This window comes from Dipodomys spectabilis, unplaced genomic scaffold, assembly GCF_019054845.1.
Source record: "Dipodomys spectabilis isolate Male_0828 unplaced genomic scaffold, ASM1905484v1 ptg000576l, whole genome shotgun sequence".
NCBI classification, from domain to species: Eukaryota; Metazoa; Chordata; class Mammalia; order Rodentia; family Heteromyidae; genus Dipodomys; species Dipodomys spectabilis.
In genome coordinates, this window is record NW_024871253.1 from 304,627 (window position 1) to 329,817 (window position 25,191).

Below are 25,191 nucleotides of genomic sequence, written 5' to 3' on the forward strand. Positions count from 1 at the left end.
GGGTCCTGAGTTCTAGGTCACTCGGCATCCTCTGGTGGCTTTTTCCCAATCGCCCCGCATCTGGGATCGGATCCCCTGAAGCCGCTCCTCCGCCAATCACCCAAGTAGGCGGACCCTAAACAATCCCCCCTATACGCCCGGGAGCACAGGGCGGTCAGCTACAACCCCGGGACCCACCAAACGGCGACGCTAGAGAGCTACAGGTTTCCCCACCACCACCCACCCCGCAGGCCGCAGTTCCCCTCCAGGCCGCAAGGTGGCAGTAGACACGAGTTCCTCTCCCAGTTCCCTCCTGGCTTAAATTCCCTGCCTCTCGCGCTCTACGTGACAGTAATCTCGCGAGATCTCTCGTAAACTTACAGAACCGGAAGCGGCCTGTAGTTCTCTTCCCCCTTTTCGGCCATCGCTGAAGCAGCAGCGGGTGAGCATCGAGCAGCAAGGCGCGGGCCATCCGCTGCCATCCGCCCCTGGGCCATGGTGGCTGTCCACCCAGAGGTCTTGAGACTGTCCTGTTGGCTTTATGGCTGCCAGGGAACGGGGCCTGGATGTCCTATCTTGCTCCCTCGGCCAGGGGCCGGACTGGAGTGGGAAGGAGGGACGGACGATGTGGGGGCCTGTGGATGTCGATGGGGCTCAGTCTGAGCATTGTGCTGTGGATACTCCCGGCACGGCTGCACTTACCGGACTCCACTCGCTAGCTTTAACCCGCGTTTTGAACCCGAGATCTTCGGGAATTCCAAGTCGAGGGCTCCAGAATGGGGCGGGGGCCCCCCCGGCTTGATCGATCGACTTAGGGATGGAATGTGTTCACGCTCCCTAGAGTGCGAGAGGCGAGGGCTGGCCAGACCTAGCAAACGCGTGCGCTGCGTTTCGTGCTTTAATCCAGAGGTATTTCTAAAGCTAGTTTTCCTCATGCAGTTCTTAAGGACTCAAAGCAAACTTCTTGACTTAAGTTAAATGTGTTACTAACAGGAAACGTCGCCATTCCGTAAACAAATAACAAAATCCCCTCTAAGCACGGAGGATTTGTTTTTTTCATTTCAAGCATCTCTTGATAAGCCACTCATTCAGTTCTGGCGGTTTCCGGTGGAATTCTAGAACAGGACACCTTAGCTTGATGAGACGTTGGTTATTTAAAAGTCCTTTTTTTTTTTTAAGCCAAAATGAAGTTCAATCCCTTTGTCACTTCTGACCGAAGCAAGAACCGGAAAAGGCATTTCAATGCACCTTCCCACATTCGCAGGAAGATTATGTCTTCCCCTCTTTCCAAAGAGCTGAGACAAAAGTACAATGTGCGGTCTATGCCCATCCGGAAGGATGATGAGGTGCAGGTATGTATTTCTGCTTGCCAAGTCGTCTTTGAGGCCACCATGTGCACTTTAGGAAAAGGAAAACTTTGTGAGATAGATTGAGGCAGCATAACAGGAAAGTTGGGTTACCTGAATTCTCATTCTATGGTACAAAGAAGGTTGGGAAGGGGGGGGGGCTTGGTTTGTTTTTGTCTTTTTGCTGGGCAGTAAATTTAAGCTTAGATGCTCCCTGTTCCTTAGCTTTTTCTTCAGTCTAGCATTCTCACTTAAACTACAGCTCCACTTCCAGCTTTTTGCTTGTTAATTGGAGACCGAAGTTCCATGAACTTTGCTGCCTGAGCTGTCTTTAAATCACAAGATTGCAGCTTCTTGGATGCCACCTGCATCCAGCTGACATTCTAAAGCAATTTCTGAAGCATCAGGTGGAACCAGAATAGTTTGAAAAAGACATGACAGGCAGTAAACATTATTTCAGGATTCTTCTGTCAGTATATTGAGGCATTTAAAGTCTAGAGAAGGACATTGTTCAGATGGTTTGAGCTTACTGGTAAATAATTGATTGGCCAGATCAATGTTGGTGAAGTTTTCCATGAGTATTTCTTAGGTGTAATTTAGAGCTAATGGCTGCAGAATTCAGGAAGTTTGTAAAAGAATTTACATGCAATCCGTATTGTATTGTGAGGTTAATGGCAATTAAAATGAAATCAGTTCCCAACAGAGCAGTATGGATTGAGGACAGCCAATAGTCCATGCTATCTAAAATGGCAGTAGACCTTGGGAACAATCTTTTTTGTAAACTGGTTGAATGCAAAGACCTGTGACCTGCTATTTAGAAGCACTTAAAATATTAAGTGCCTGCCATTTATCTGGTACTGGGTTATTCGTTATGTCTGTAAACAATACTTGGGAAGCAGTGCTGGTGTTGCAGTAGAGTAACACATTCCTTGAAATTTCAGAAAACTAGACTAGGTTCTTTTAGGTTACATCGTTCTCCACTAAATCCAGGAATAAGATTATTGGCGTATTTTTCTTTTAATTGAATCTTTTTTTTTTTTTTTTTTTTAATTGTGCCTGGGCTTCTTTTGCTCAAGGCTAGTGCACTATCAGTTGAGCCACAACTCCACTTCTGGCATTTTCTGGGTAGTTTATTAGAGAAAAGATTCTCAAAGACTTTTCCTGCTGGGTTTGGCTTTAAACTATGATCCTCATAGTAGTTAGTATGACCTGTGAGCCGCACCTAGCATAAGCGTCTTTAAAAACTTAAAATCTGGGCTGGGAAGGTGGCTCAGTGGTAAAGTGCTTGCCTTGCATGCATGAGGCCCTGAGTTCAATTCCTCAGCACCACATACGCAAAAAGAAAAAAGCCGGAAGTGGCACTTGGCTCAAGTGGTAGAGCGCAAGCCTAGAGCTGAGGCCCAGAGTTCAGGCCCCACGACTGGACCCCCCCCCCCCAAAAAAAAATTAAAAATCCTAGGGTATCTAAGGCTAGACTTGAGCCCAGGCACCCCCCAAAAAAATTGTGAAGTCTTCTTTGTCTGGTGATTGTGTTGTGTATAACTGATTGTATTCCTGGCTAATCACATTCCTTTGAATCACATGTTTTTCCATTTGCATTTAGGTTGTACGAGGACACTATAAAGGCCAGCAGATTGGCAAAGTGGTCCAGGTTTACAGAAAGAAGTATGTCATCTACATTGAACGGGTACAGCGGGAAAAGGCCAATGGCACCACTGTCCATGTGGGCATTCACCCCAGCAAGGTGTGTGTGTTAGAATACCTGAGGGAAATTTTGGGCAGATGGGATTGTTCAGAGCATCCCTAGAAATGGTCCCTGAGTTTCCATGTATTGACATCCTTGTCTTTGCTAAATATACTTTTTGTATTGAATATTCTGACATGTAAAGTGTTTCTGAATCAGACTGCCTTTCAACACTGCACTTAATAGATATTTTCAAAAGTTGATAGATCAAAAAGTAAAGTGAAGCCAGGCGCCAGTGGCTCACGCCTGTAATCCTGGCTATTCAGGAGGCTGAGATCTGAGGATCAAGGTTCAAAGCCAGCCCAGGCAGGAAAGTCCATATAAACCACTAGAATAGTCCAATAAACCACTAGAAAAAAAAAATTGGAAATAAGAGTCACAGACCCTCTTCCCGCTGACTTTGAACCTCAATCCTCAGCTCTCAGCCTCCTGAGTAACTAGGATTACAGATACCTTGGCTCAGCTATATAATTCTAAGGTTACTTTAGAAACCGATGTTTGTATATCACACGTTTGTGTTATTGAGAATGAGAAAAGTGGGATAGATGGGTGGCAGGAAAACATAATGAAGCACAGAATAGGTTAACTGAATCACTGCTACAAATATTTTGCCTCCTCTACCTTGTTGGTAGAAAATTGTTAAATATTTAATTGAGATGGTTTGGGGGCTTAAAAGGTCATTGGTAGAACCTGTAAAAGTTAGGTCAGTTCATATTTAGGCATCTATCTTGGATTTGGAAGGTAAGATTGGGTGCTGTGCCTTTGTTCATTATTGCTTACAGTTGGGGTGTTTTTTTTCTGCAGGTGGTAATCACCAGGCTGAAACTGGACAAAGACCGCAAAAAGATCCTGGAACGGAAAGCCAAATCCCGCCAAGTAGGAAAGGAAAAGGGCAAATACAAGGAAGAAACGATTGAGAAGATGCAGGAGTAAAATAATCTTATATACAACTTTTGATCTAAAAAAAAAACTTCTTAAATGAATATCGTTTGTTGTATACATGTGTTTTGGGATGTTGGTGCTTTTCAGTTGCTTAACTGTCATTGGATCTGGAAAAGGAAGTTGGCATATATTTTGAGGCAGGCTGCCCTTTAGTGCCCTCCAGTACCTTGATTCTAGAAACTGAAACTGTTGAAAGTCAAATAAATGGTCATCTACATTTGACCATCAGTTTACATGGCATATACTTTGGTCATGTTGCCTCCTCTATTACCTTTTACTCCCCATCACTCCACTCTCCTTTTTCCTTAGTCTTGTACATTTACTTAAATAGGTTTCAATATGAACAATTCACAAAAGTGTGGAATTCTTGGTTGAGTGCTGACTTGGCATTCCTTCAAGTCTGCTCAAGAGTAGTATAGTAGAATCTAGTGGTAATTGTAGGGTTTTATTTTTGTTTTGTGTGGATACTGGGCTTGAACTCAGTGTCTAGGTGTTGCCTATTAGTTTTTTTGTTCAAGGCTGTTCTCTACCACTTGAGCCACAACTCCACTTATTTATCTACCTAGGCTGGCTTCAAACTGATCCTCATCTCAAGTCTGAGTAGCTAGAAAGTATACCCAGCTTTAATTCTAGTTTTTTTTTTTTTTTTTTTTTTTTGAGGAACCACACTGATTCCATAATAGCTGCACTAATTGAAATTGCTACCAGCAGTGTAGTAAGAATACTGCCTTCAGAATAAACTAATGTGTGAATGTATGGCATATTTGAAAAAGTCATTGTGTAGTAAGACTATATTGTCAGAAAGTCTTAGAGTAAACAAGAGAAGCAGCTTTAATTTCCCTGTAGCATTGACCGACTTCAAGCTCTTTACAGTAAATCAGAGCTACCTGTGAGCTCCTTTTACAATCTTATTTGCCTCTACTGATGCTGGGTGAGACCGTTGTGATACCACTAATTGCAGAGCTATCCGAGCTGGAGACAAAAAGTAAGTCTGTGTCTGGAGAGCAGAAAGGCTTCTAGGAGGGGAATGGGTGTGTCCTGGAGCTATAGTGAATTCCTGACCACCCACAGAAAACAATTCTGCGATCTCATGTCCCTTTGCTGCAGTCCAGATAGGCTCATTCCTTCAGCTGCCCTTGGCCAGCAGATGATTACTAGTTGGAAAAAGGCAGGTGGAGGCAGAGGGTTCTGTGTCAAGAGCCAGGCTAGATAACCTTCATGGTAGTGAGCAACCTGGTCCAATTGTGTGGGAATGTGTGGACACAGCATTATCACTAGGTCTTTATAGCTGAACTGGTGTACATGCTGATATTCCCTCATTTCATAGATGAGATTGAAGGGCCAATAGCTATAAGCTGTTAACCAGAAAGCTAAGGCATCTGCTTCCATCCTTGCAAGAAGTTAAACAATAGTATTAGGGGAGGCATATGGCAAGGAAGATTTATTATAGGGTATCATGCCATAGAAAGCAATGCCGTTTCCATACCCTTTTTCTTGTGTCAGTACTAGGGCTTGAAGTCAGGATCTTAGCAGTCTCCATCTGCTTTCCCCATTCACAACTGACACTGTAGCACGTGATCCATAGCTCCAGTTCTAGCTATTCACTGGCTAACTGGAAATAGGTCTGATTAGTTTACCCAGCCTGGCCTTGAACTCCCAATTCTAGGATCTCAGCTTCCTGAGTAAACTAGGATTACAGGTGTGAGCCACTAGTCCTGCTTACATACTCATCTTGTTCTGTATAAAAGATAACATTTTTTGCCTTCATTCTCTTTTTGGTGTTATTGGAATTTGAACTCTGCAGATGCTCTACTACTTACGCCATGCCCCCAATACTTTTTACTTCTTTTTTTTTTGTCGGTCGTGGGGCTTGAACTCGGCTTGGGGGCTGTCCCTCAGCTCAAAGTGAGTGCTCTACTGCTTGAGACACAGCGACACTTCTGGTTTTCTAGTGGTTTATCGGAGATAGGAGTCACAGACTTTCCTGCCCGGGCTGGCTTTGAACCGTGATCCTCAGATCTCAGCCTCCTGAGTAGCTAGGATTACAGGCTTGAGCCACTGGCGCCCAGCTACTTGAATTATAGGATTTCAGATTTATACTTTCAGATAGGGTCTCAAACATTTTTGCCTAGGGCCAGCCTTGGACATGAGTTTTCTCACCTGTTTCCCATTCTACCTTTGAGAGTACAGGTATGAACTGTCATACCAAGCATTTTTATTATTGTTTTGTTTCTTTTTTTGTGGAGTTTGTATGTGTCTGTGTGTTATTGGGATTTTTTTTTTTTTGCAATCTTGGCACTTGAACTCGGGATCTGGGTGTTGTCCCTGAGCTTTTTCTCAGGGCTAACGCACTACCACTTTGAGCCAGTTTTCTGGTGGTTACTACCAGTTTTCTGCTGGTTAATTGAAGGTAAGAGTCTCAGGTTTTGTTTAAAATTGGCTGGCTTTGAGCCATAATCCTCAGATCTCAGTTTCCTCAGTAGCTAGGATTACAAGCTATGAGCCACTGGTGCCCAGCTTCCAGCTTGGTTTATGGATAGGATCTCCCTAAATATTCTGTGCAGGCTGGCCTTGGGGAGCTCTTGACCCATCTTGGTGGTGATGGGTCAGTGTCTTGGATATTTTTACAATACTTAGTACACCCCGTGTGTTAATATCTGACAATGGCATACAATTCACAGGCCAAGTTGTCAGAGTTCTGGCCAGACCTTAAGGTTGTCTCTAGTAAGGCCCAGGAGAGTGGAATGATGGCAAATTGTCATGTCCAGTTATGCATGGTTGTACTTCTTGGAAGAAAGAAGAGAATGCAATCTACTTATTTGCTCTGAGAGCTGCTGTAATCAGTGATCACAATGTGGCTGCTTGAAGAAGCAGTTCTCATGTTTCTGCGGTGATAAATGTGAACTGGGGTCTGCAGAGTAGATTCCTTCTTGGAGGATCCATTCCATGCTTCTCTCTGCTAGCTACCAACCAAGCTGTACTTGGGCTTCTAAGCAGCAAGTCCAATCCTTGCCTCTTCTATGGCCGCCTCCCACATGCCACTGCATATAGTTTCCTGTCTCTCACAAGGACATTGGGGCATGGAGTCCTTCAGAACCTTGAATTTAGAATCAACTCTACTCAAGAATGATGTCATCAGCCCAGTTCACTCCTGTAATCCTATCAGGAGGCTGATACAAGGATCACACTTGAAGACAGCCTAGGCAGAAAAGTCCACGAGACTACAATCAGCAACAAGCCTAAAATGGGGGTATGGTTGAAGTGTTAAGAATTTCTGCCAGCCTTGAACAAAAAAGCAAGGCTGGGAATGTGGCTTAGTGGTGGTTTGCCTAGCATGCATGAAGCCCCAGATTCTATTCCTCAATACCACATAAACAGAAAAAGCCAGAAGTGGTGCTGTGGCTCAAGTGGTAGAGTACTACCCTTGAAAAAAAGCTCAGGGACAGTTCCCAGGTCCTGAGTTCAGGCCTCTCCTACCCCCCAAAAAAGTTGATGTCATCTCAAGATCCTTACCCTAATTATGCCTATAAAAGTGCTTTTCCCAAGTAAAAGTCAAGTTCATAGGTACCAGAGGCTTGACTTTGCACTTACTTCTTGAGAGACAAATTTGGTGGCTTTAAACAATAAACACTTGGGGCTAAGAATACATTGGTAGAGCACTTGGCTAGCATGCTCAAAGCCCCAGCACCGCCAAAACTAAGCAAATTTATTTTCCCAGTTATAGGCCAGAAATCTGAAATCAAGGTATCAACAGAGTTGATTCCTTCTAGAGGTTTGTGGCTGTAATCCTAACTGCTCAGGAGGCTGAGGCCTGAGTGTTGTAGTTCAAGCCAATTTGGGTAAGAAAGATTTGAATCTCCAATTAACAAAAAGCCCAGGGCTGGGAAGTTGGCTCAGTGGTAGAGCGCTTGCCTTGCATGCCTGAGGCCCTGGGTTCAATTCCTCAGCACCACATAAGCAAAAAGAAAAAAGCCAGAAGTGGAGCCGTGGCTCAAGTGGTAGAGCGCTAACCTTGAGCTGAAGAGCTGAGGGACAGAGTTCAGGCCCCACGACCGGACCCAAAAAAAAAAAAAAGCCCAAAGTGGAGCTGTGACTCACATGGTAGTTCCAGTCTTTAGCAAAAAAGCCCAACAAAGTCGAGCACGAGCTAGTGCCTGTAAACCTAGCTACTAGGAGGCTGGGATCTGCCAACCCTGGCAGGAAAGTGTGAGACTTACCTCCAGTTAACCACCAGAAAACAAGTGGTGCTGTGGCTCAAGTGGTAGAGCACTAGCCTTCTGCTGACGAGCTGAGGAACAGCACCCAGGCCCAGAGTTCAAGCCAGAATGACCAGAAAAATAAAAGTAGGTCAGAATTTGGTCCAAGTCATTGCTTATCTATGCCTCAATCATATAAATGCATGCTGCATTCCTGGCACAGCTCACTGCATTCCAGGAAGTGACCAATTGTCAGGAAAACAACCAAGTCTCTGGAGGAAAACACAAAAGACTCTTGAAGTCACTGCTTCAACCAGAGAAGACCCAAACTAAGTCCAGTCTGAGTCATAGGTCAGGGTGACGATGACCAACCTAACGAAGGAGAGCAGGATAATGCTCACATTCCACTATGTTCCCAGAACCTGGTTGTGAGAGACCTATAGTGAACTGAGTGAGTAATTGATTCTGTGTGTGTGTACAGGGAAGGAAAGGAGGGGGCCTGCAGTCCGTTTTCTGCATATGCATATTCCTGTGTATTACAGCCTCTACAAACCATTCTCATTGCACCTCACAGGTTTGTAATAAGCAAGCAAGGCCTTGCATAGGCATAGGATTCCCCATAAACAGTGACATTCTATTGTGTGGCCTGTCTGCCACTAGCACATCCTGTCTTGCAGAAGAGTTGGAGACTTAGGAAGTGGATATGGGGCTCCAGTTACAAGACAATAGGCTTGAGAGGAAAAAGCCAATAAGATTAAGGGGTCCTGAGTTCAATCCCCAGTATTGGCAAATGTTTTTCCTTTGCTGGGCACTGATGACTCACACCTGTAATCCTACTTACTCAGGAGGCTGAAATCTGAGGCCCTTAGTTCAAAACCAACCTTGGCAAAAAAGCTCAGGGGACTCTTACCTGCAACTAAGAAGCGAAGGTATGACTCTAACAGTAGAGCTCTAACCTTGAACAGAAAAACTAAGCAAGAAAATATTTGGGCCTGAGTTTAAGCCCCAGTACACACACACAGTTGAGGACTTAATTGAGGAGGATTAATGGATAGCAGAGGTGAACTTGCTCAAAGAATTTAAGAAATCACAATGAAAACCCTTTGTACTATAAATGTATACTAATTTTAAGAAAGTTTTCACTCCTGTATTCCTAGCTATTCAGGAGGCTGAGATCTGAGAATCATGGTTCAAAGACAGCCCTGGCACACAAATCTGAGAGACTTTTTCCAATTAACTAAAAAAAAAAAAAAACAATGAGCTTTAAAAAAGCCAAGCAAGAGGGTGAGGCCAAGAGCTCAAGCCCCAGTACAGCATAAAATATAGGAAATATTTAAAAAAAAAAAAAAAAGAGTTGGAGGCTTCTGTTTGTTGCCGTCTGGTGAGACAGGGCTGGAGAGTACCCAGTGAAGCTGCATTATTTTTAGAGGAGATGACATCACTGCTTTGTTTTAGGAGTCCAGAATCTTGCTCCATCCTTGGCCAGCATTTAATTTACCATTCTATTTCCAACACATGGTCCTTTGTCAGATTCTAGATATTACCACCCCTCCTGCCAACCTTCTGTCTCCAGGTTGCTTAGCAACTTGGCACCTCCTCCTCTACTCCTGGGTGAAAGGTGAGGTGAGCCAAGAGGTTTTCAGGCGCACTTGCTCTTTTGCTTCTGCTTGCTGGCAGTCAGGAGTTGGAGGTGAATTCCCAGGCCCAGTCAGGACACATGCAGAATCATATTTCAACAGTAGGATTAGAGGTGCCAGTAACACAGGCTCCTCCTCAGTGGAAAGCATTGCAGTGTTTTGGCTAATTTAAAAAAAAACAAAAACAAAAAACTAGCCAGGCACCAGTAGCTCACATCTGTAATCTAGCTACTCAGGAGGCTGAGATCTGAGGAGGGAGTTTCAAGGCCAGCTTGGGCAAGAAGGTTCATGAGACTCTTATCTATATTAACCACCAAAAGGCTAGAACTGGAACCGTGGCTCAAGTGGTAGATCACTAGCCTTGAGCAAAAGAGCTTGGAAACAGCACCCAGGCCCTGAGTTCAAGCCCTAGGACCAGCACCCAAAAAATAAAAACCCAAAGTAGAGCTGTAGCTCAAGTGATAGAGCCCCCATCTTGAGGAAAAGCTAAGTGCCAAGTCTTGAATTCAATCTCCAGTACCTGCAAAAATAGTAATAATAGTTTACAGCACATTATATAAAACTCTGGTTGGCACCTGTTGGAGACTTGGAAGATGTAACCCACATTGTACCTAGCAGCAAATGATGGAAGACAGTGTGTGCTTTTGCCAGTTGACTCCAACTGAACTATTCACTACTCAATATGCATTCTGTTGCCCAATGCTAAAGAAAGGCCAGAGACAGTCTGTGAATCTCTAGGAACTTAACAATAAAAGGAATGGCTCACAGTAGGAAGAGATTAATTCAATTAATGGTGTAGATCGTTGGCTGATGCCTGGGAAAACAAAGCTTAAACATAAAGCATAAACAATTTGCTTGCGTGTTGGGGCTTAAACTCAGGGCTTGGGTGCTATCCCTATGCTTCTCGCTCAAGGCTGGCACTCTACCACTTTGAGCCACAGTGCCACTTCGGTTTTCTGATGGTTAATTGGAGATAAGACACTCAGACTTTCCTGCCTGGACTGCCTTGAACCATTATCCTCAGATCTCAGCCTCTTGAGTAGCTAGCATTACAGGCATGAGCTACCAGCGCCCAGAGAAGTTTTAAAATATGTTTATTGTTATTAAGATGTTATGGGGGGAGGGAAAGTAGGAGAAAAATGAGGAAGGAGTAGCAAGTCTGATAACAAATGTACTTATGTACCTGTAACCTCTCTGTACATCACCCTGACAAAAAAAAAAAAAGATGTTATACAGGGGTTAGGAATGTGGCTTAGTGGTAGAGTGCTTGCCTAGCATACATTAAACCCTGGGTTCTATTCTTCAGTACCACATGAACAGAAAAAGCCAGAAGTGGTGCTGTGGCTCAAGTGAAAGAGTGTTAGCATTTAGCAAAAAAAGCTCAGGGACAGTGCCCAGGCCTTGAGTTCAAGCCCAGGAATGGCAAAAAAAGAAGAACAGAAAGAAAGCTGGGTGCTGTTGGCTCATGCCTGTAATCCTAACTACTCAGGAGGCTGAGATCTGAGGATCACGGTTCAAAGCCAGCCCAGGCAGGAAAGTCCGTGAGACTTTCATTTCCAATAAACCACAAGAAAACCAGAAGTGGTGCTGTGGCTCAAGCAGTAGAGCGCTCACCTTTAGCTAAAGACCTCAGGGACAGCCCCCAGGCCCAGAGTTCAAGCCCCACGACCGACAAAAAAAAGAAAGAGGGAAAGAAAAGGAAGAGGAAGGAAGGAAGAAAAGAAAGAAAGAAAGGAAGGAGAGAGAAAGAAAGAAATCTGGAAATGGCACTGTAGCTCAAGTGGTAGAGTGGTAGCCTTGATTAAAAGAAGCTCAGGGAGAGGAAGGGAAGGGAAAAAACAAATCGTTTAAATAGGGATACACGTGGACCCATTGCAATAATGAGATGTACAAGTCATTATGTCGAAAAATGAACTTTACAACTTTGGTGGGGGGGGGGCATTGGGAGGGGATGGGAAGGGGAAACAAAGGAGGAGGCAACAATGCTAAGAAACGTACTCATTATGTGCCCATGTAATTGTAACCCCTCTGTACAATTTATTTTCACAATAAAAAAAAAAAAAAAAAAAGCTCAGGGACAGTGCCCAGGCCCTGAGTTTAAGTCCTAGGACTGAAAAAAAAAACAAAAGATGTTATACAGAATGGTTACCATTTTATAAGTTAGGTAATGAGTACAATTCATTTTCTTTTTTTTATTGTTATTATAAAGGTGATCTACAGAAGGGTTACAGTTACATAAGTCAGGTAATGACTAGATTTCTTTCCTTCCCTTGATCTAATTCTTTTTTGATATAATTTCATTATTATAAAGGTGTTGTACAGAGGGGTTATCATTTTACAATGGAATGGGTATAAATCTTTTTGACAGTGTCACTCCTTCCTTTGCTCTCCCCCAGTTTCCCTCTCATCCTTGCCCACAGTTGCATAGTGCATTTCCCACATAGTATATAGTGAATACCATGACTGCATTTGTTTACCCTTCCTCCCTCCATTACTTTCTTTCTTCTTTTTTTTTTTTTTTGGTCAATCATGAGGCTTGAACTCAGAGCCTGGGTGCTGTCCCTGAGCTCTTTTACTCAAGGTTAGTGCTTTACCACTTTGAGCCAAAGCATCACTTCTGGTTTTCTGGTGGCTGATTGGAGATAAAGAGTTTCATGGACTTTTTTTTTTTTTTAATTTTCTTGTCAAGGTGATGTACAGAGGGGTTACAGTTACATAAGTAAGGTAGTGAGTACATTTCTTTTCTTCTTTTTTTTTTTTTTTTTTGTCAGTCATGGGGCTTGAACTCTAGGCCTGGGTGCTGTTCCTCAGCTCTTCAGTGCAAGGCTAGCACTCTACCACTGGAGCCACAGTGCCACTTCCGGCCTTTTCTGCTTAGGTAGTGCTGAGGAATTGAACCCAGGGCCTCATGCATGCTAGGCAAGCACTCTACCACTGAGCCACCTTCCCAGCCCTGTAAGTACATTTCTTGTCAAACTTGTTACCCCCTCCTTTTTCTCCCTCTTTCCCTTACTTCATCCCCCTCACCAATTTGTACAGATCATTTCCAACAGAGTGTCTTGTGAGTGTCACGGTTGCAGTGGTTCCCCCTTTGTCCTTTGTCTCACCATCTTTTTGTCCCCCTTCCTTTCCCTAATTTGGTACCCTGGGTATTGTGTATCTGTTTTTTTTTTTGTTGTTTTTGTTTTTGTTTTTTGGGTTCCGTCGTGGGGCCTGAACTCTGGGCCTGGGCGCTGTCCCTCAGCTCTTCAGCTCAAGGCTAGCGCTCTACCACTTGAGCCACAGCGCCACTTCCGGCTTTTTTCTTTTTGCTTATGTGGTGCTGAGGAATCAAACCCAGGGCCTCGAGCATGCAAGGCAAGCGCTCTACCGCTGAGCCACCTTCCCAGCCCATGTGTATCTGTTTTTCATAGACTTTCTTACCCGGGCTGGTTTTGAACCATGATCCTCAGATCTCAACCTCCTGAATAGCTAGGAGTACAGCCATGAGAGACCAGCACTCGGTTTTCTTCCCTCCATTCCTGTGCCCTTCCCCCCATTCTGCCCTCAGAAGACCAAAAATAAAAGCAAAAACAAATACCATCAACAAAAGTAAATAAACAAATGCCATGTTTCCATTTCCTGGAATTCATTCCCATTAATAATACTTGAAATGTTGAGAGGAATTACATCTTTGGGATCCCCTCTACAAAGAGTATCCCCCTTTAGTCTGATTGACTGTGAATGCCTAGAGTCCTCTTATCATGTCCAGTTGCCTTTTAGATCTAGATGAGATAAAACGTGGCCCGTTTGTCTCTTGAGCATGGCTTACTTCATGTAACATGATTCATTCTAGATCCATTCATTTCCCTTAAGTCTTGTTATTTCTAATGGATGAGTAAAATTCTATTGTGTATAGGTACCACAGTTTTGGATCCACTTGTTCTTGTAGAGCATCTGGGCTGTTTGCATAAATTGGCTATTGTGAATACAGCAGCAATGATAGTAGATGTGCAAGTGTCTTTATGGTATCCTGGCTTTTGATGTTCAGGGTAGATGCTCAGGAATGGTATGTCTGGGTTGTACGAAAGATCTACGTTTCCTGAGGAACCTCCAGACTGCTGCCCAGAGTGGTTGTACTAGTTTACATTCCCACCAATAGTGCAATAGCGTTCCCTTTTCTCCACATCCCCACCAACTAACTGGAGTGAGATGGAATCTCAGAGTTGTTTTGATTTGCATTTCTTTTTATGGTCAAGGATGATGAGCATTTCTTCATATGTTTCCTTGCCATTCTTACCTCTTCTTCTGAGTCTCTGCTTAGCTCCTTTGCCCATTTAGCAAATGATTTATTTGTTTGGGGGTTCATTTTTGAGTTCCTCATACATTTTGTATATTAAGCTTTGTCAAATGAATTACTGGTAAAGATCTACTCCCAGTCTGTTAGTTGTCTTTGTAACTATGCCCTTTGCTGTGCAGAAACATTTTTTTTTGATGAAATCTCATTTGTCAAGTCTCCCAACTATTTGTTGTGCGCCTGGTACTCTGCAAAAAGTTCCTGCTTGGGGCTGGGAAGTTGGCTCAGTGGTAGAGCGCTTGCCTTGCATGCCAGAGGCCCTGGGTTCGATTCCTCAGCACCACATAAGCAAAAAGAAAAAAGCCGGAAGTGGCGCTGTGGCTCAAGTGGTAGAGCGCTAGCCTTGAGCTGAAGGGCTGAGGGACAGCACCCAGGCCCAGAGTTCAGGCCCCACAACCGGACCCAAAAAAAAAAAAAAAAAGTTCCTGCCTGTGCCTGTATGTTCCAATGTTTCTTTTATAAAAAGTTGAATGCTGGTGGCTCATACTTGTAATCCTAGCTATCCAGGAAGCTAAACTCTTGAGGTTTAAGGTTCAAAGCCAGCCTAGGCAGAAAAGTCTGCAATAAGCAACAAAAAGCCAGATTGGAGATATGGCTTAAGTGGAAGAGCACCAGCTAGGCAAGCACAAGGCCTGTGTTTAAAGCCCAATACCATCAAAAAAAAAATTTTTAGAGCATCTTCAGGTGAAAAACACTCAACCGTTACCCATTTCTAATATAGCGATATCTTTATGGTACAAAGTAACAACTAACAATCAGACCATAGTTTCTTCCTTTAACTGGGAAATGACCCAGTTAATGATAGTTTTAACTGATAGTTGTTAGTATCCCTGAATACAGATTCATTTACAGGACTAAGTGCTTTCAACTCTTTCTTTTTCCTTTTGGAAATACTGGGATTTCAACTCAGGGCCTAACACTTGCTAGTCACCACACATCTAGCCCTTCATTGTTTTGTAGGTGGTTTTGTTGTTATTGTTGTTGTTGTTTGTCAGTCATGGGGCCTGAACTCAGGGCCTGGGCTTTATCCCTCAGCTCTTCAGCTCAAGGCAAGTACTCTATCATTGGAGCCACAGCACCACTTCCAGCTTTTTCTGCTTATATTGGTGCTGAGGAATCGAACTCAGGGTCTCATGCATGTGAGGCAAACAGTCTACCACTGAGCCACCTTCCCAGCCCCTCTTCTGTAGGTATTTTTTTTTTTAATTTTAGTAGCTTATATTAGTTATACAGAAGGGGATTTCATTGTTACATTTCCACACATTTTCAATATATTATTTTTTTTTTTGGGGGGGGGTCCAGTTGTGGGGCCTGAACTCTGGGCCTGAGCGCTGTCCCTCAGCTCTTCAGCTCAAGGCTAGCACTCTACGACTTGAGCCACAGCGCCACTTCCGGCTTTTTTCTTTTTGCTTATGTGGTGCTGAGGAATCGAACCCAGGGCTCATGCATTACAAGGCAAGCGCTCTACCACTGAGCCACCTTCCCAGCCCAATATATTCTGATCAATCTTATTCTCCATCACTGTTTCCCCTTCCTCCTTACCTCCAGTACAATTTTAACCTCTTTCCTTGTTCAGCTTTCATATTGAAAACAATCAACTTCCATTTGGGTTGTGTGTGTGTGTGTGTGTGCATGTGTGCATGTGCACATGCCTATACTGGGGCTTGAACTCAAGGCCTGGGCACTGACCCTGTGCTTTTTCACTCAAGGCTAGTGCTCTACCACTTGAGCCACAGCTCCACTTTCATATTTTTGCTGGTTAATCGGAGATAAAAGTCTCATGGATTTTCGTACCTGGTCTGGCTTCAAACCCCAATCCTCAGATCCCAATCTCCTGAGTAGCTAGAATTACAGTCATGAGCCACTGGCAGCCACCCCCAATTATTTAATGTAAGCCATATAAAATGTAGTTAATCTGAAATTCGTATAAAGGCAAGGTTATTTAAGGACTTACTTTCCTCTTTTACAAAGAAGTAAATGTTCAAAAAAGTTAATAAGTAGCTCAAGGCTCAAATCCTGTGGTTTTGTTCAAGGTTAATGTTATAAGCAAGCTCCTGGCTCAGAAATCACCAGAGGTTTCCTATTGTCACAGGTACCAAACCTGACTTCCAGATTGAGAGGAAATTTAAAACACCTTTAAGCTTTCCTATGATGGGTAGAATTGATATGCAGTATATTTTTTTCTTTCTTCTTCTTCTTCCTCTTCTTTCTTTTTCTTCTTCTTATTTTTGGTGGTCGTGGGGCTGGAACTCAGACTGGGTGCTGTCCCTGAGCTCTTCAGCTTAAGGCCAGTGCTCTACCACTTGAGAGCCACAGTGCCACTTCCGGTGTTCTGGGGATTAATTGCAGATAAGAGCCTCACAGAAGCCAAGCGCCAGTGGTTCATGCCAGTAATCCTAACTACTCTGGAAGCTGAGATCTGAAGATCATGATTCAAAGCCAGCCCTAGTAGGAAAGTCTGTAAGACTCTTATCTCCAATTAACCATCAGAAAGCCGGAAGTGGCGCTGTGGCCCAAGTGGTAGAGTACTCGCCTTGAGCTGAAGAGCTGAGGGATAGTGCCCAGGCCCAGAGTTCAAGCCCTACAACAACAACAACAAAAAATCTCCCAGACGTTCCTGCCCAGGCCGGCTTTAAACCACAATCCTCAGATCTCAGCTTCCTGAGTAGTTAGGAGCCTGGTTCAGTGTATTCTTTTCATTGCACTTGGTTTTGGGGTTTTGTTTTCTGTAGGGCTTGAACTCAGGGTTTGGGTACTGTCCTTGAGCTTTTTTTACTCAGTTATCCCCCATTACAGGGTTTGAAATCAGAGTCTTGAACCCTCATTTTACTTCTACCACCCTACAATAGTTGGTACTCTACCACTTGAGGTCACACATACTGCTGGGTAATTGGAAATAGTCTTTTTTTTTTTTTTTTGGAAGCCTGTGTTCCATTCCTTACTACCACATAAACAGAAAAAGCCAAAAAGTGGAGCTGTGGCTCAAGTGGTAAAGTGCTAGCCTTGAAAAGAAACTCAGGGACAGTGCCCAGGTCCTGAGTTGAAGCCCCAGGGCCAAAACACAGAAGGAAAAGAAAAAGAAAATGGACTATGACTACCCTTTCCTTTTTTTTTTTTTTTTTTTTGGTTATTATTAAGAAGTTGGGCTGGCAGGCGCCAGAGGCTCATGCCTATAATCCTACCTATGCAGGAGGGTAAGATCTGAGAATTATGGTTCAAGCCAGCCCAGGCAGGAAAGTCTTTGAGAGTCTTATCTCCAATTAATCATGGAAAAAACCAGATTGCTAGACTTCAGCAAAAGGAGCTTAGGGACGGCACCCAGGCTCAGAGTTCAAAGCCCAGTACTGGCAAAAAAAAAAAAAAGAAAAAAATTCCTGCTTACTATTCTGTGATATTATTCTAATGCCTAAAGTTTTATCCACCCCAAATTTAAGGACTATGTATAATCGAATCTCTTATTCTATTATTGAATACAGTGTATAGAGGGCTATTAGGCGCTTAGCACAGGACAAAAGCAGACAAGGACATTGCCCTCATGGGTTTCCCTCTGGTAGGGAGGATGCATGACAAAGGGCATCATTGGCTAATGCTATAAGCAAATGTTCTCTTGTGAGGCTTTAAAATGTATTTATTAGCAGAGAGGAAGTTAAGAGAGGGTAATGGGGTGAATACGATCAAAATACATTAAGTGAATTTATGAAAATATCACAGTGAAACCCATTATCTTGTACAATGAATGCATGCTAGTAATAAAAACAATTTAATAAAAAAGAAAAAAAAAAAAAAAAAGAAGTTGGGCTGGGAAGGTGGCTCAGTGGTAGAGCGCTTGCCTTGCATGCATGAGGCCCTGGGTTCGAGTCCTCAGTACCACATACATAGAAAAAGCCGGAAGTGGCACTGTGGCTCAAGTGGTAGAGTGCTAGCCTTGAGCTGAAGGGCTGAGGGACAGCACCCAGGCCTAGAGTTCAGGCTCCACAACTGACCAAAAAAAAAAAAAAACATGCAAGAAAGGCTTAAAATGGGTTGGGAAGGTGGCTCAGTGGTAGAGTGCTTGCCTCACATGCATGAGGCCCTGGGTTTGATTCCTCAGCACCACATAAACAGAAAAAGCCAGAAGTGGTGCTGTGGCTCACGTGGTAGGCTGCTAGCCTTGAGCTGACGAGCTGATGGACAGTGCCCAGGCCCAGAGTTCAAGCCCCACAACCAACCAAAAAAAAAAAAAAGTTGTACAGCTGAGCATGGGTGGCTCACACCTGTAATCCTAATGACTCAGGATGCTGAGATCTGAGGATTGAGGTTCAAAGCCAGCCAGGGCAGGAAAGGACATGAGACTATTATCTCCACTTAACCATCATAAAGCTGGAAGTGGCACCGTGGCTCAAGTGGTAAGAGTGCTTGCCTTGAGCTGAAGAGCTTAGGGACAGCGCCCAGGCCCAGAGTTCAAACCCCAGGACTGACCTCCAAAAAAGAATCTGTACAAAGTGGTTAGAACTCCATAAATCAGGCAATGAGTACAATTCCTCTTGGACAATGTCACCCTTTCCTTTACTTTCCATTTCCCCCTCCTGTCCTTGCTCACAATTTGCATAGTTAATGTTTTACATAGTTTATACTGAATACTATAACTGCACTTGTTCATCGGTCCTCTTTCTATTCCTGTGACCCCTGCCCACCTTTATTTTCAGTTCTTGGATTGTAACATGTAAACAGGAATAGTTTGCTTTAATGTGATTTATAGAGCTGGGTGCCAGCGGCTTGCACCTGTAATCCTAGCTACTCAGGAGGCTGAGATCTGAGAATCGCGATTTGAAGCCAGCCCAGGCAGAAAAGTCTGTGAGACTCTTGTCTCCAATTAACCACTCAAAAAAACAGAAGTGAAGCTCAGAGACAGCACCCAAGCACTGTGTTCAAGCCCCACAACCAACAACAAAAAAGAAAGAAAAAGAAGAAAGAGAATAAGAGAATGAGGGGGGAAAGAAGGAAGGAAGTTAAATAACACCCGAATAAGCCTGTCTCTGCAGTTTTCTGAATTTTGTCCAGAATGTATTCCTTTGAGCTTAATTGAACTTGGTTTCTTGGTTCCTTGGTTTTATTTTGTTTGTATGCCTGTCTTGTCTTGAACTCAGGGCCTGGGCACCATCCCTAGGCTGTTTTTTGCTCAAGGATAGTGTTCTACCGCTTTGAGCCACAGCTCTACTTCCAGTTTTCTGGTGGTCAGCTGAAAGTCAGAATCTCACAAACTTTCTTGCCTGTGTGGCTTCAAATTGTAATCCTCAGAGCTCAATCTCCACATTAGCTAAGATTACAGGCGTGAACCACTAGTACCCTGGCTTCCTTGTGTTTTTGTTTTTTGCAATTACTTGGGATTGATATCAGGACCTTACACTCAGTTGTCTTGTTTGCTTTAGCTGATGTTCTACCATTTGAGCCATGCCTTCAGTTCAGCTTTTGGCTGGTTAAAGATTCTCTTAGAAGTTCCTGCCTGGGCTGGCTTTGAACCTTGGTCCTCAGATCTCAGACTCCTAAGTAGCTAAAATTACAGGCATGAGCCACCAGCACCCAGCTTCCTTTTTCGTTTTTATTTTTATTATCTTGGTGCTAATCTTTGTTTATCCAGGTTCTGACATTTTTACCCTGGAATTAATTACCCCAGATGTTTGACTCCACTATTTTCCAAGCAAACAAAGTAGGCAGGAAATTTGCACTTCCTGAGAAAACTGGCTTTCAGTGTTAGGAAGAAACTTTTGCCTTTGAGAGCTATTTCTCTTTTATTCTTTCCATTTAATTAAATTAATTAATTTAGTTATTTCTAATTGTCACCTTAGTTTGGCTTAGTAGGAGGTTTTGTTTGTTTGAAATAAGTGTCACTATATTATCCAGGCTGGCCTAGAACTCAGGATCCTCCTGCTTTAAAAGTCTCCAGAGTGCTGGGATTACAAGCATGCCTATCTTTCTTTTCCTTTCCCTCTTCTTTTCTTCCTCCTTCCTTCCTTTCTTTTTTTTCTTTTTTCTCTCTCATTCGTTCGTGTGTGTGTGTGTGTGTGTGTCTGTGTCTGTGTCTCTGTCTGTGTCTATGTGTGTCTGTGCCTGTGTGCCTGTGTGCCTGTCCTGGGGCTTGAACTCAGGGCCTGGATGCTGTCCCTGAGCTTTTTTTTTTTTAACTCTGGTGCCTAGCTACTTTTCTTAATTATATTTGATTGGTGATCTTGGAGAGATTTGGTCTAAGAGGGTTTGGATAAAATTATGTTTTCCCCTTTCCATTAATCATTTGGTCTTGCTGTTTTGCTTTGGCCTTCCCTGAGCAAGCCTCCTTTGGAAAATGTGTTGTTGTATTTCATTTCAATCGCTCGTTCTTTCTGCTGACCAGCTCCTTGCTGAGAACAATTTCTCCAGGCTGGGACCTTTGGCCTGAGATTTCTTTTCACTTTTACGCACTTCCCCTCACTCCACAGGGCAAGTGCTGGGCGGATGCAGAGCCTTTCCTCTAGGTTTGCACAGATGGTGAGCCTGTCTGAGGCCAGGCCCTTCCCTCTCCTCCTTGCTGTACCCAGCCCTCAGGGCAGCACCTCTCTGTCTTTCTCCTTGTGCAAGAACAATGAAAGGGGGGTGAGGGGAAGAAAGAGCAACAGATTTGGGGGCAGGGATATGATCAGATTATTTTAATTTTTATTTATTTTTCAGTCCTGGGGTTTGAAGTCAAGGCCTCACCCTTGCTAGCCTGGTGCTCTGCCCCCCAACCATGCCCCCAGCCATGATTTTTGCTAGTTATTTTGGACATACAATCTAGTGAACTTTTCTGCTGAGGGCTGGAGTTGTCTTTTTGTTGTTGGTGGTGGTGGTGGTCATGGGGCTTGAACTCTGGGCTTGGGCGCTGTCCCTGCGCTCTTCAGCTCAAGGCAAGCGCTCTACCATTTGAGCCCACAGCGCCACTTCTGGTTTTCTAGTGGTTTATTGGAGATAAGAGTCCCACCAACTTTCCTGCTCAGGCTGGCTTTGAACCTCGATCCTCAGATCTCAGCCTCCTGAGTAGCTAGGATTATAGGCGTGAGCCACCTGCGCCCAGCTGGAGTTGCCTTTATAAAGCAAAACTGCTTTGGCTTGATATCTTTCTCTCTTCCCTTTAGCCAAAGGCATTGTCAATCAGAATATTCTTCCTTGTGCTAAATAAGGTTATTTATTAATAACCTTAAAAGTTTAGTAGCTTGTAATAACCAAGCTAAATTCATTCTTCATAACTGTGATAACTAAAACTGCATCAGTCCAGCATGGTGGTACACATCTCCAAGACAGGAGAGCCATGAGTTCAAGATCAGCCTAAACTACAAAGTGAGGTCCTATCTCAACACAGAAAAATAAAAGAGACTACATGTCTCAGGCTGCTCAGGCTGCAATAACAAAACTTTATATAGTTGCTAAACAACTGAATTAATTTTCTCCTGTCTGGAGGCAAGATATTCAAGGTCAAGGTTCTGGCCAATTCACTTTCTGGAGACACTTCCTAGCTTGAAAACAGTTGCCATGTAACTGTGTCCTCATATAACCCTTCCTTGGTTCATATTCAGCGAGAGACAGTGAGACAGAGACAGACACATTGACAGAGACAGAGAGAAAAAAACAGAGGCAGAAAGCACTCTAGGGTTCTCTTTTACAGGGACCCAGATCAGATCAGGTCCCCATCATTATTATCTCATTAGCCATAATTATTTCCTTAAAGCCCCATCTCTGAATATCAATAGCAGTTTTCCAGGGCCCAATTCAGTCCACAACACTGGACAACCATCATGGATCAGACAAAGCCCCCGCTCTACATCTCATTCTAATACCCAAGGCAACAAATAATCCATAACCAGCTTGAGTTTGTTAGTTTCTGTGTTGAAGGGGACTCACACCCACAGTAAAATGCTCTGATCAGACCAGAGGAATGTCATCATTCATTGGCCAGCACTCGTCTTGCACCCCCCACAGCACAAAGGAGCCCAAAGTTGTAATCTTAGTATACTCCCACAGGGCAGAAAGCTGAAAATTTGTTTGTGAACACTATTAGTGATTACCGTAGGAAAATAAATGACTTTACCAAAGTCTTTGGCCTAAAATTATATATATATATATATATATATATATATATATATGTATGTATGTATGTATGTATGTATGTATGTATGTATAATTCCAACTGTAGTTGGAAGCCAGCTGGGGCAGGAAAGTCTATGAGGCTTTTCTTTTGGGGGATGAAGGGAGGTTCAAGACTAAGACTAAAACCCAGTATCTGACACTTTCACTCATTGCTGGTACTCTTACCACCTGAACCACTCCTCCAACCCCATCCATGAGACTCTTCAATTAACCACACACAAAAAAACTGGAAGTGGAGCTGGCTGTGACTCAAGTGGTAGAGCACTAGCCTTGAGCAAAAAAGCTCAGGCTCAGTGCCCAAGCCCTGAGGTTAAGCACCAGGACCAACACACACAAAAAGTATTATAAGCCAAGCCAGGCACCGGTGGCTCACGCCTGTAATCCTCGCTACTCAGAAGGCTGAGTTCTGAGGATCACTGTTCAAAGCCAGTCCAGGCAGGAAAGTCCATGAAACTCTTATCTCCAATAAACCACCAGAAAACCGGAAGTAGTGCTGTAACTCAAGTGGTAGAGCGCTAGCCTTGAGCTGAATAGCTGAGGGACAGTGGACAGGCCCAGAGTTCAAGCCCCACAACTGACAAAAAAGAGAAAAAAATAATTATAAGCCAGATATTAGTGGCACACACTTATAATCCTAGCTACCTATCCAAGAAGCTGAAATCTGAGGATTGAGGTCCAAAGCCAGCCTAAGTAGGAAAGTCTGTGAGACTCTTAGCTCCAATTAACTAGCAAAAAGCTGGAAGTAGAGGTGAGTCTCTAGTGGTAGAGCACTAGCCTGAGGCAAAAAAGCACAAGACACCACTCAGACCCTGAGTTCAAGTCCCAGGACCAACACAAAAAAAAAAAAAAAAAAAAAAAAGTAACAGAAGATGGGCTGGAAGTTGAAAAGGGCCTGGAAATGTGGTGAAATGCTTAGAGCACTTAGCAAATGGAGGGAGTAGTGCTCAAATCCCAGTATCACAAATTAAAAATATATGACCTACTTTCACAATAGCATCACCGACAATAGCCAAAAGATTTAGAAATAGCTCAGATATCCAATGCTGATTAATGGGATAGAGATCATTGATCTTATCAGTGAATTAATGGAATACAGATAGTCAGGATGTACATACCACATTCTGACTAGTATTCACCTTAAGGAAAATGAAGTTCTGGGGCTGGGAAGGTGGCTTAATGGTAGAGCACTTGCCTTGCATGCCTGAGGCCCTGGGTTCGATTCCTCAGCACCACATAAGCAAAAAGAAAAAAGGCAAAAGTGGTACTGTGCTCAAGTGGTAGAACGCTAGCCTTGAGCTGAAGAGCTGAGGGACAGCGCCCAGGCCCAGAGTTCAGGCCCCACGACTGGACCCAAAAAAAAAAAAAAACCCACAAAAACAAACAAAAAAAAGTACCTGCAAATAAAAAAAAAAAAAAAAAACACCCAACTTATTGGGTGAGATGGGGTCTCAATAACTTCTTGCCCAAGCTGCCTCTCAAACTATGATCCTCCAATCTCTAAGTCCTAGCAGCTTGACTGGTAGAGCACTTGCTGGAATTACAAGCATGCACCAACATACCATACCATAATACACTTTTTTTTTTTGCCCATCCTGGGCTTGAACTTTGGACTTGAGCATTGTCCCTGAGCCTCTTTGTGCTCAAAGCTAATGCTCTACCACTTGAGCCACAGTGCCATTTCCAGCTGTTTCTGAGTAGTTTATCGGAGATAAGAGTCTCCCTGACTTTCTTGCCTGGGCTGGCTTTGACCCACGATCCTTAGATCTCAGCCTCCTGAGTAGCTAGGCTTATAGGCATGAGCCACCAGCACCCAGTTTCCATTTCTTTATATGCCAGTATGGGAGTTTGAATTCAAGGCCTTGTGTTCTTGATCAGCTTTTTCATACACAACTGGTAGTCTACCACTTGAGCCTCTAGTCTAACTTTTTGATGGTTAACTTGGAGATAAGAGTCTTGTGGCTCTGTCTTCCTGAGCTGGCTCCAAGCTTCAATTCTCACATCTCAGTATCCTGAGTAGCTTGAATTATAGGTGTAAGCCACTGGTACCTAGTCTATATTATATGCTTTTCCCCCTTTTGCTTTTTTTGTATTGGTCCTGAGGAATGAGCTCAGGACTGATCAATGACCCTAAGCTCTTTTGCTCAAAGCTACTCAACTCTTTTTTGGTCAACTCTACCACTATGACCATAGCTTCACTTTTAGCTTTTTGGTAACTAATTGGAGGTAAGAGTCTCATGGATTTGCAGACTTTTCTGCCCAGGCTGGCTTCAAACCATAATCCTCAGATCTCAGAGTCCTGAGTAGCTAGGATTATAGGCATAAGCCTATAATATTACTAATCTATTAACAATCTGTGGCAAATGTTCACACAAGACAAAGATCAATCACAGGTATTCGACTAGGCAAGCACTCTTTGAGCAAGATGTCTACATCTCAGTACCCAAGCTGGCTGCCTTGTGTCTTTGTGAATCTTGGTTTATAACCAAAATATAAAAATTGTATATAGGGGGCTGGGAATGGGGCTTAGTGTTAGAGTGCTTGCCTAGCACACATGAAGCCCTGGGTTCCGTTTCTCAGCACCACATAAACAGAAAAAGCCAGAAGTGGTGTTGTGGCTCAAGTGGTAGAGTGCTAGAGCAGAAGCAGCTCAGGGACAGTGCTCAGGCCCTGAGTTCAAGCCCCAGGACTTGCAGTGTGTGTGTGTGTGTGTGTGTGTGTGTGTGTGTGTTTGCGTGTGCGTGTGCGTGCACGCGCGCGCGTGTGCGTGTGTGTATGTGTGATATGTACTAGGGCTTGAACTGAGGGCCTGGGCACTATCCCTTAGCTTTTTAACTCAAGGCTGTTGCTCTACCACTTGAGCCATACCTCTACTTCCACC

The 25,191-nt window shown here is 43.7% G+C and overlaps 1 protein-coding gene across 2 annotated transcripts; it reads left to right on the top strand.

The window, feature by feature from the left end:
- Window positions 1–325: 325 nt before the first annotated feature.
- Rpl26 (ribosomal protein L26) lies at window positions 326–4,052 on the top strand. 2 transcript variants are annotated; one of them, XM_042670860.1, is made up of 4 exons: window positions 326–421; window positions 1,158–1,331; window positions 2,929–3,069; window positions 3,874–4,052. In XM_042670860.1, exons 2-4 carry the CDS (start codon window positions 1,164–1,166, stop codon window positions 4,000–4,002), a joined length of 438 nt encoding a protein of 145 aa, XP_042526794.1. In that variant the 5' UTR covers window positions 326–421; window positions 1,158–1,163; the 3' UTR covers window positions 4,003–4,052. The 2 variants fall into 2 exon arrangements, with proteins under 2 accessions (XP_042526794.1, XP_042526795.1); XM_042670861.1 differs by lacking the exon at window positions 326–421 and adding an exon at window positions 478–495 and having other exon boundaries at window positions 1,159–1,331.
- Window positions 4,053–25,191: the final 21,139 nt, after the last annotated feature.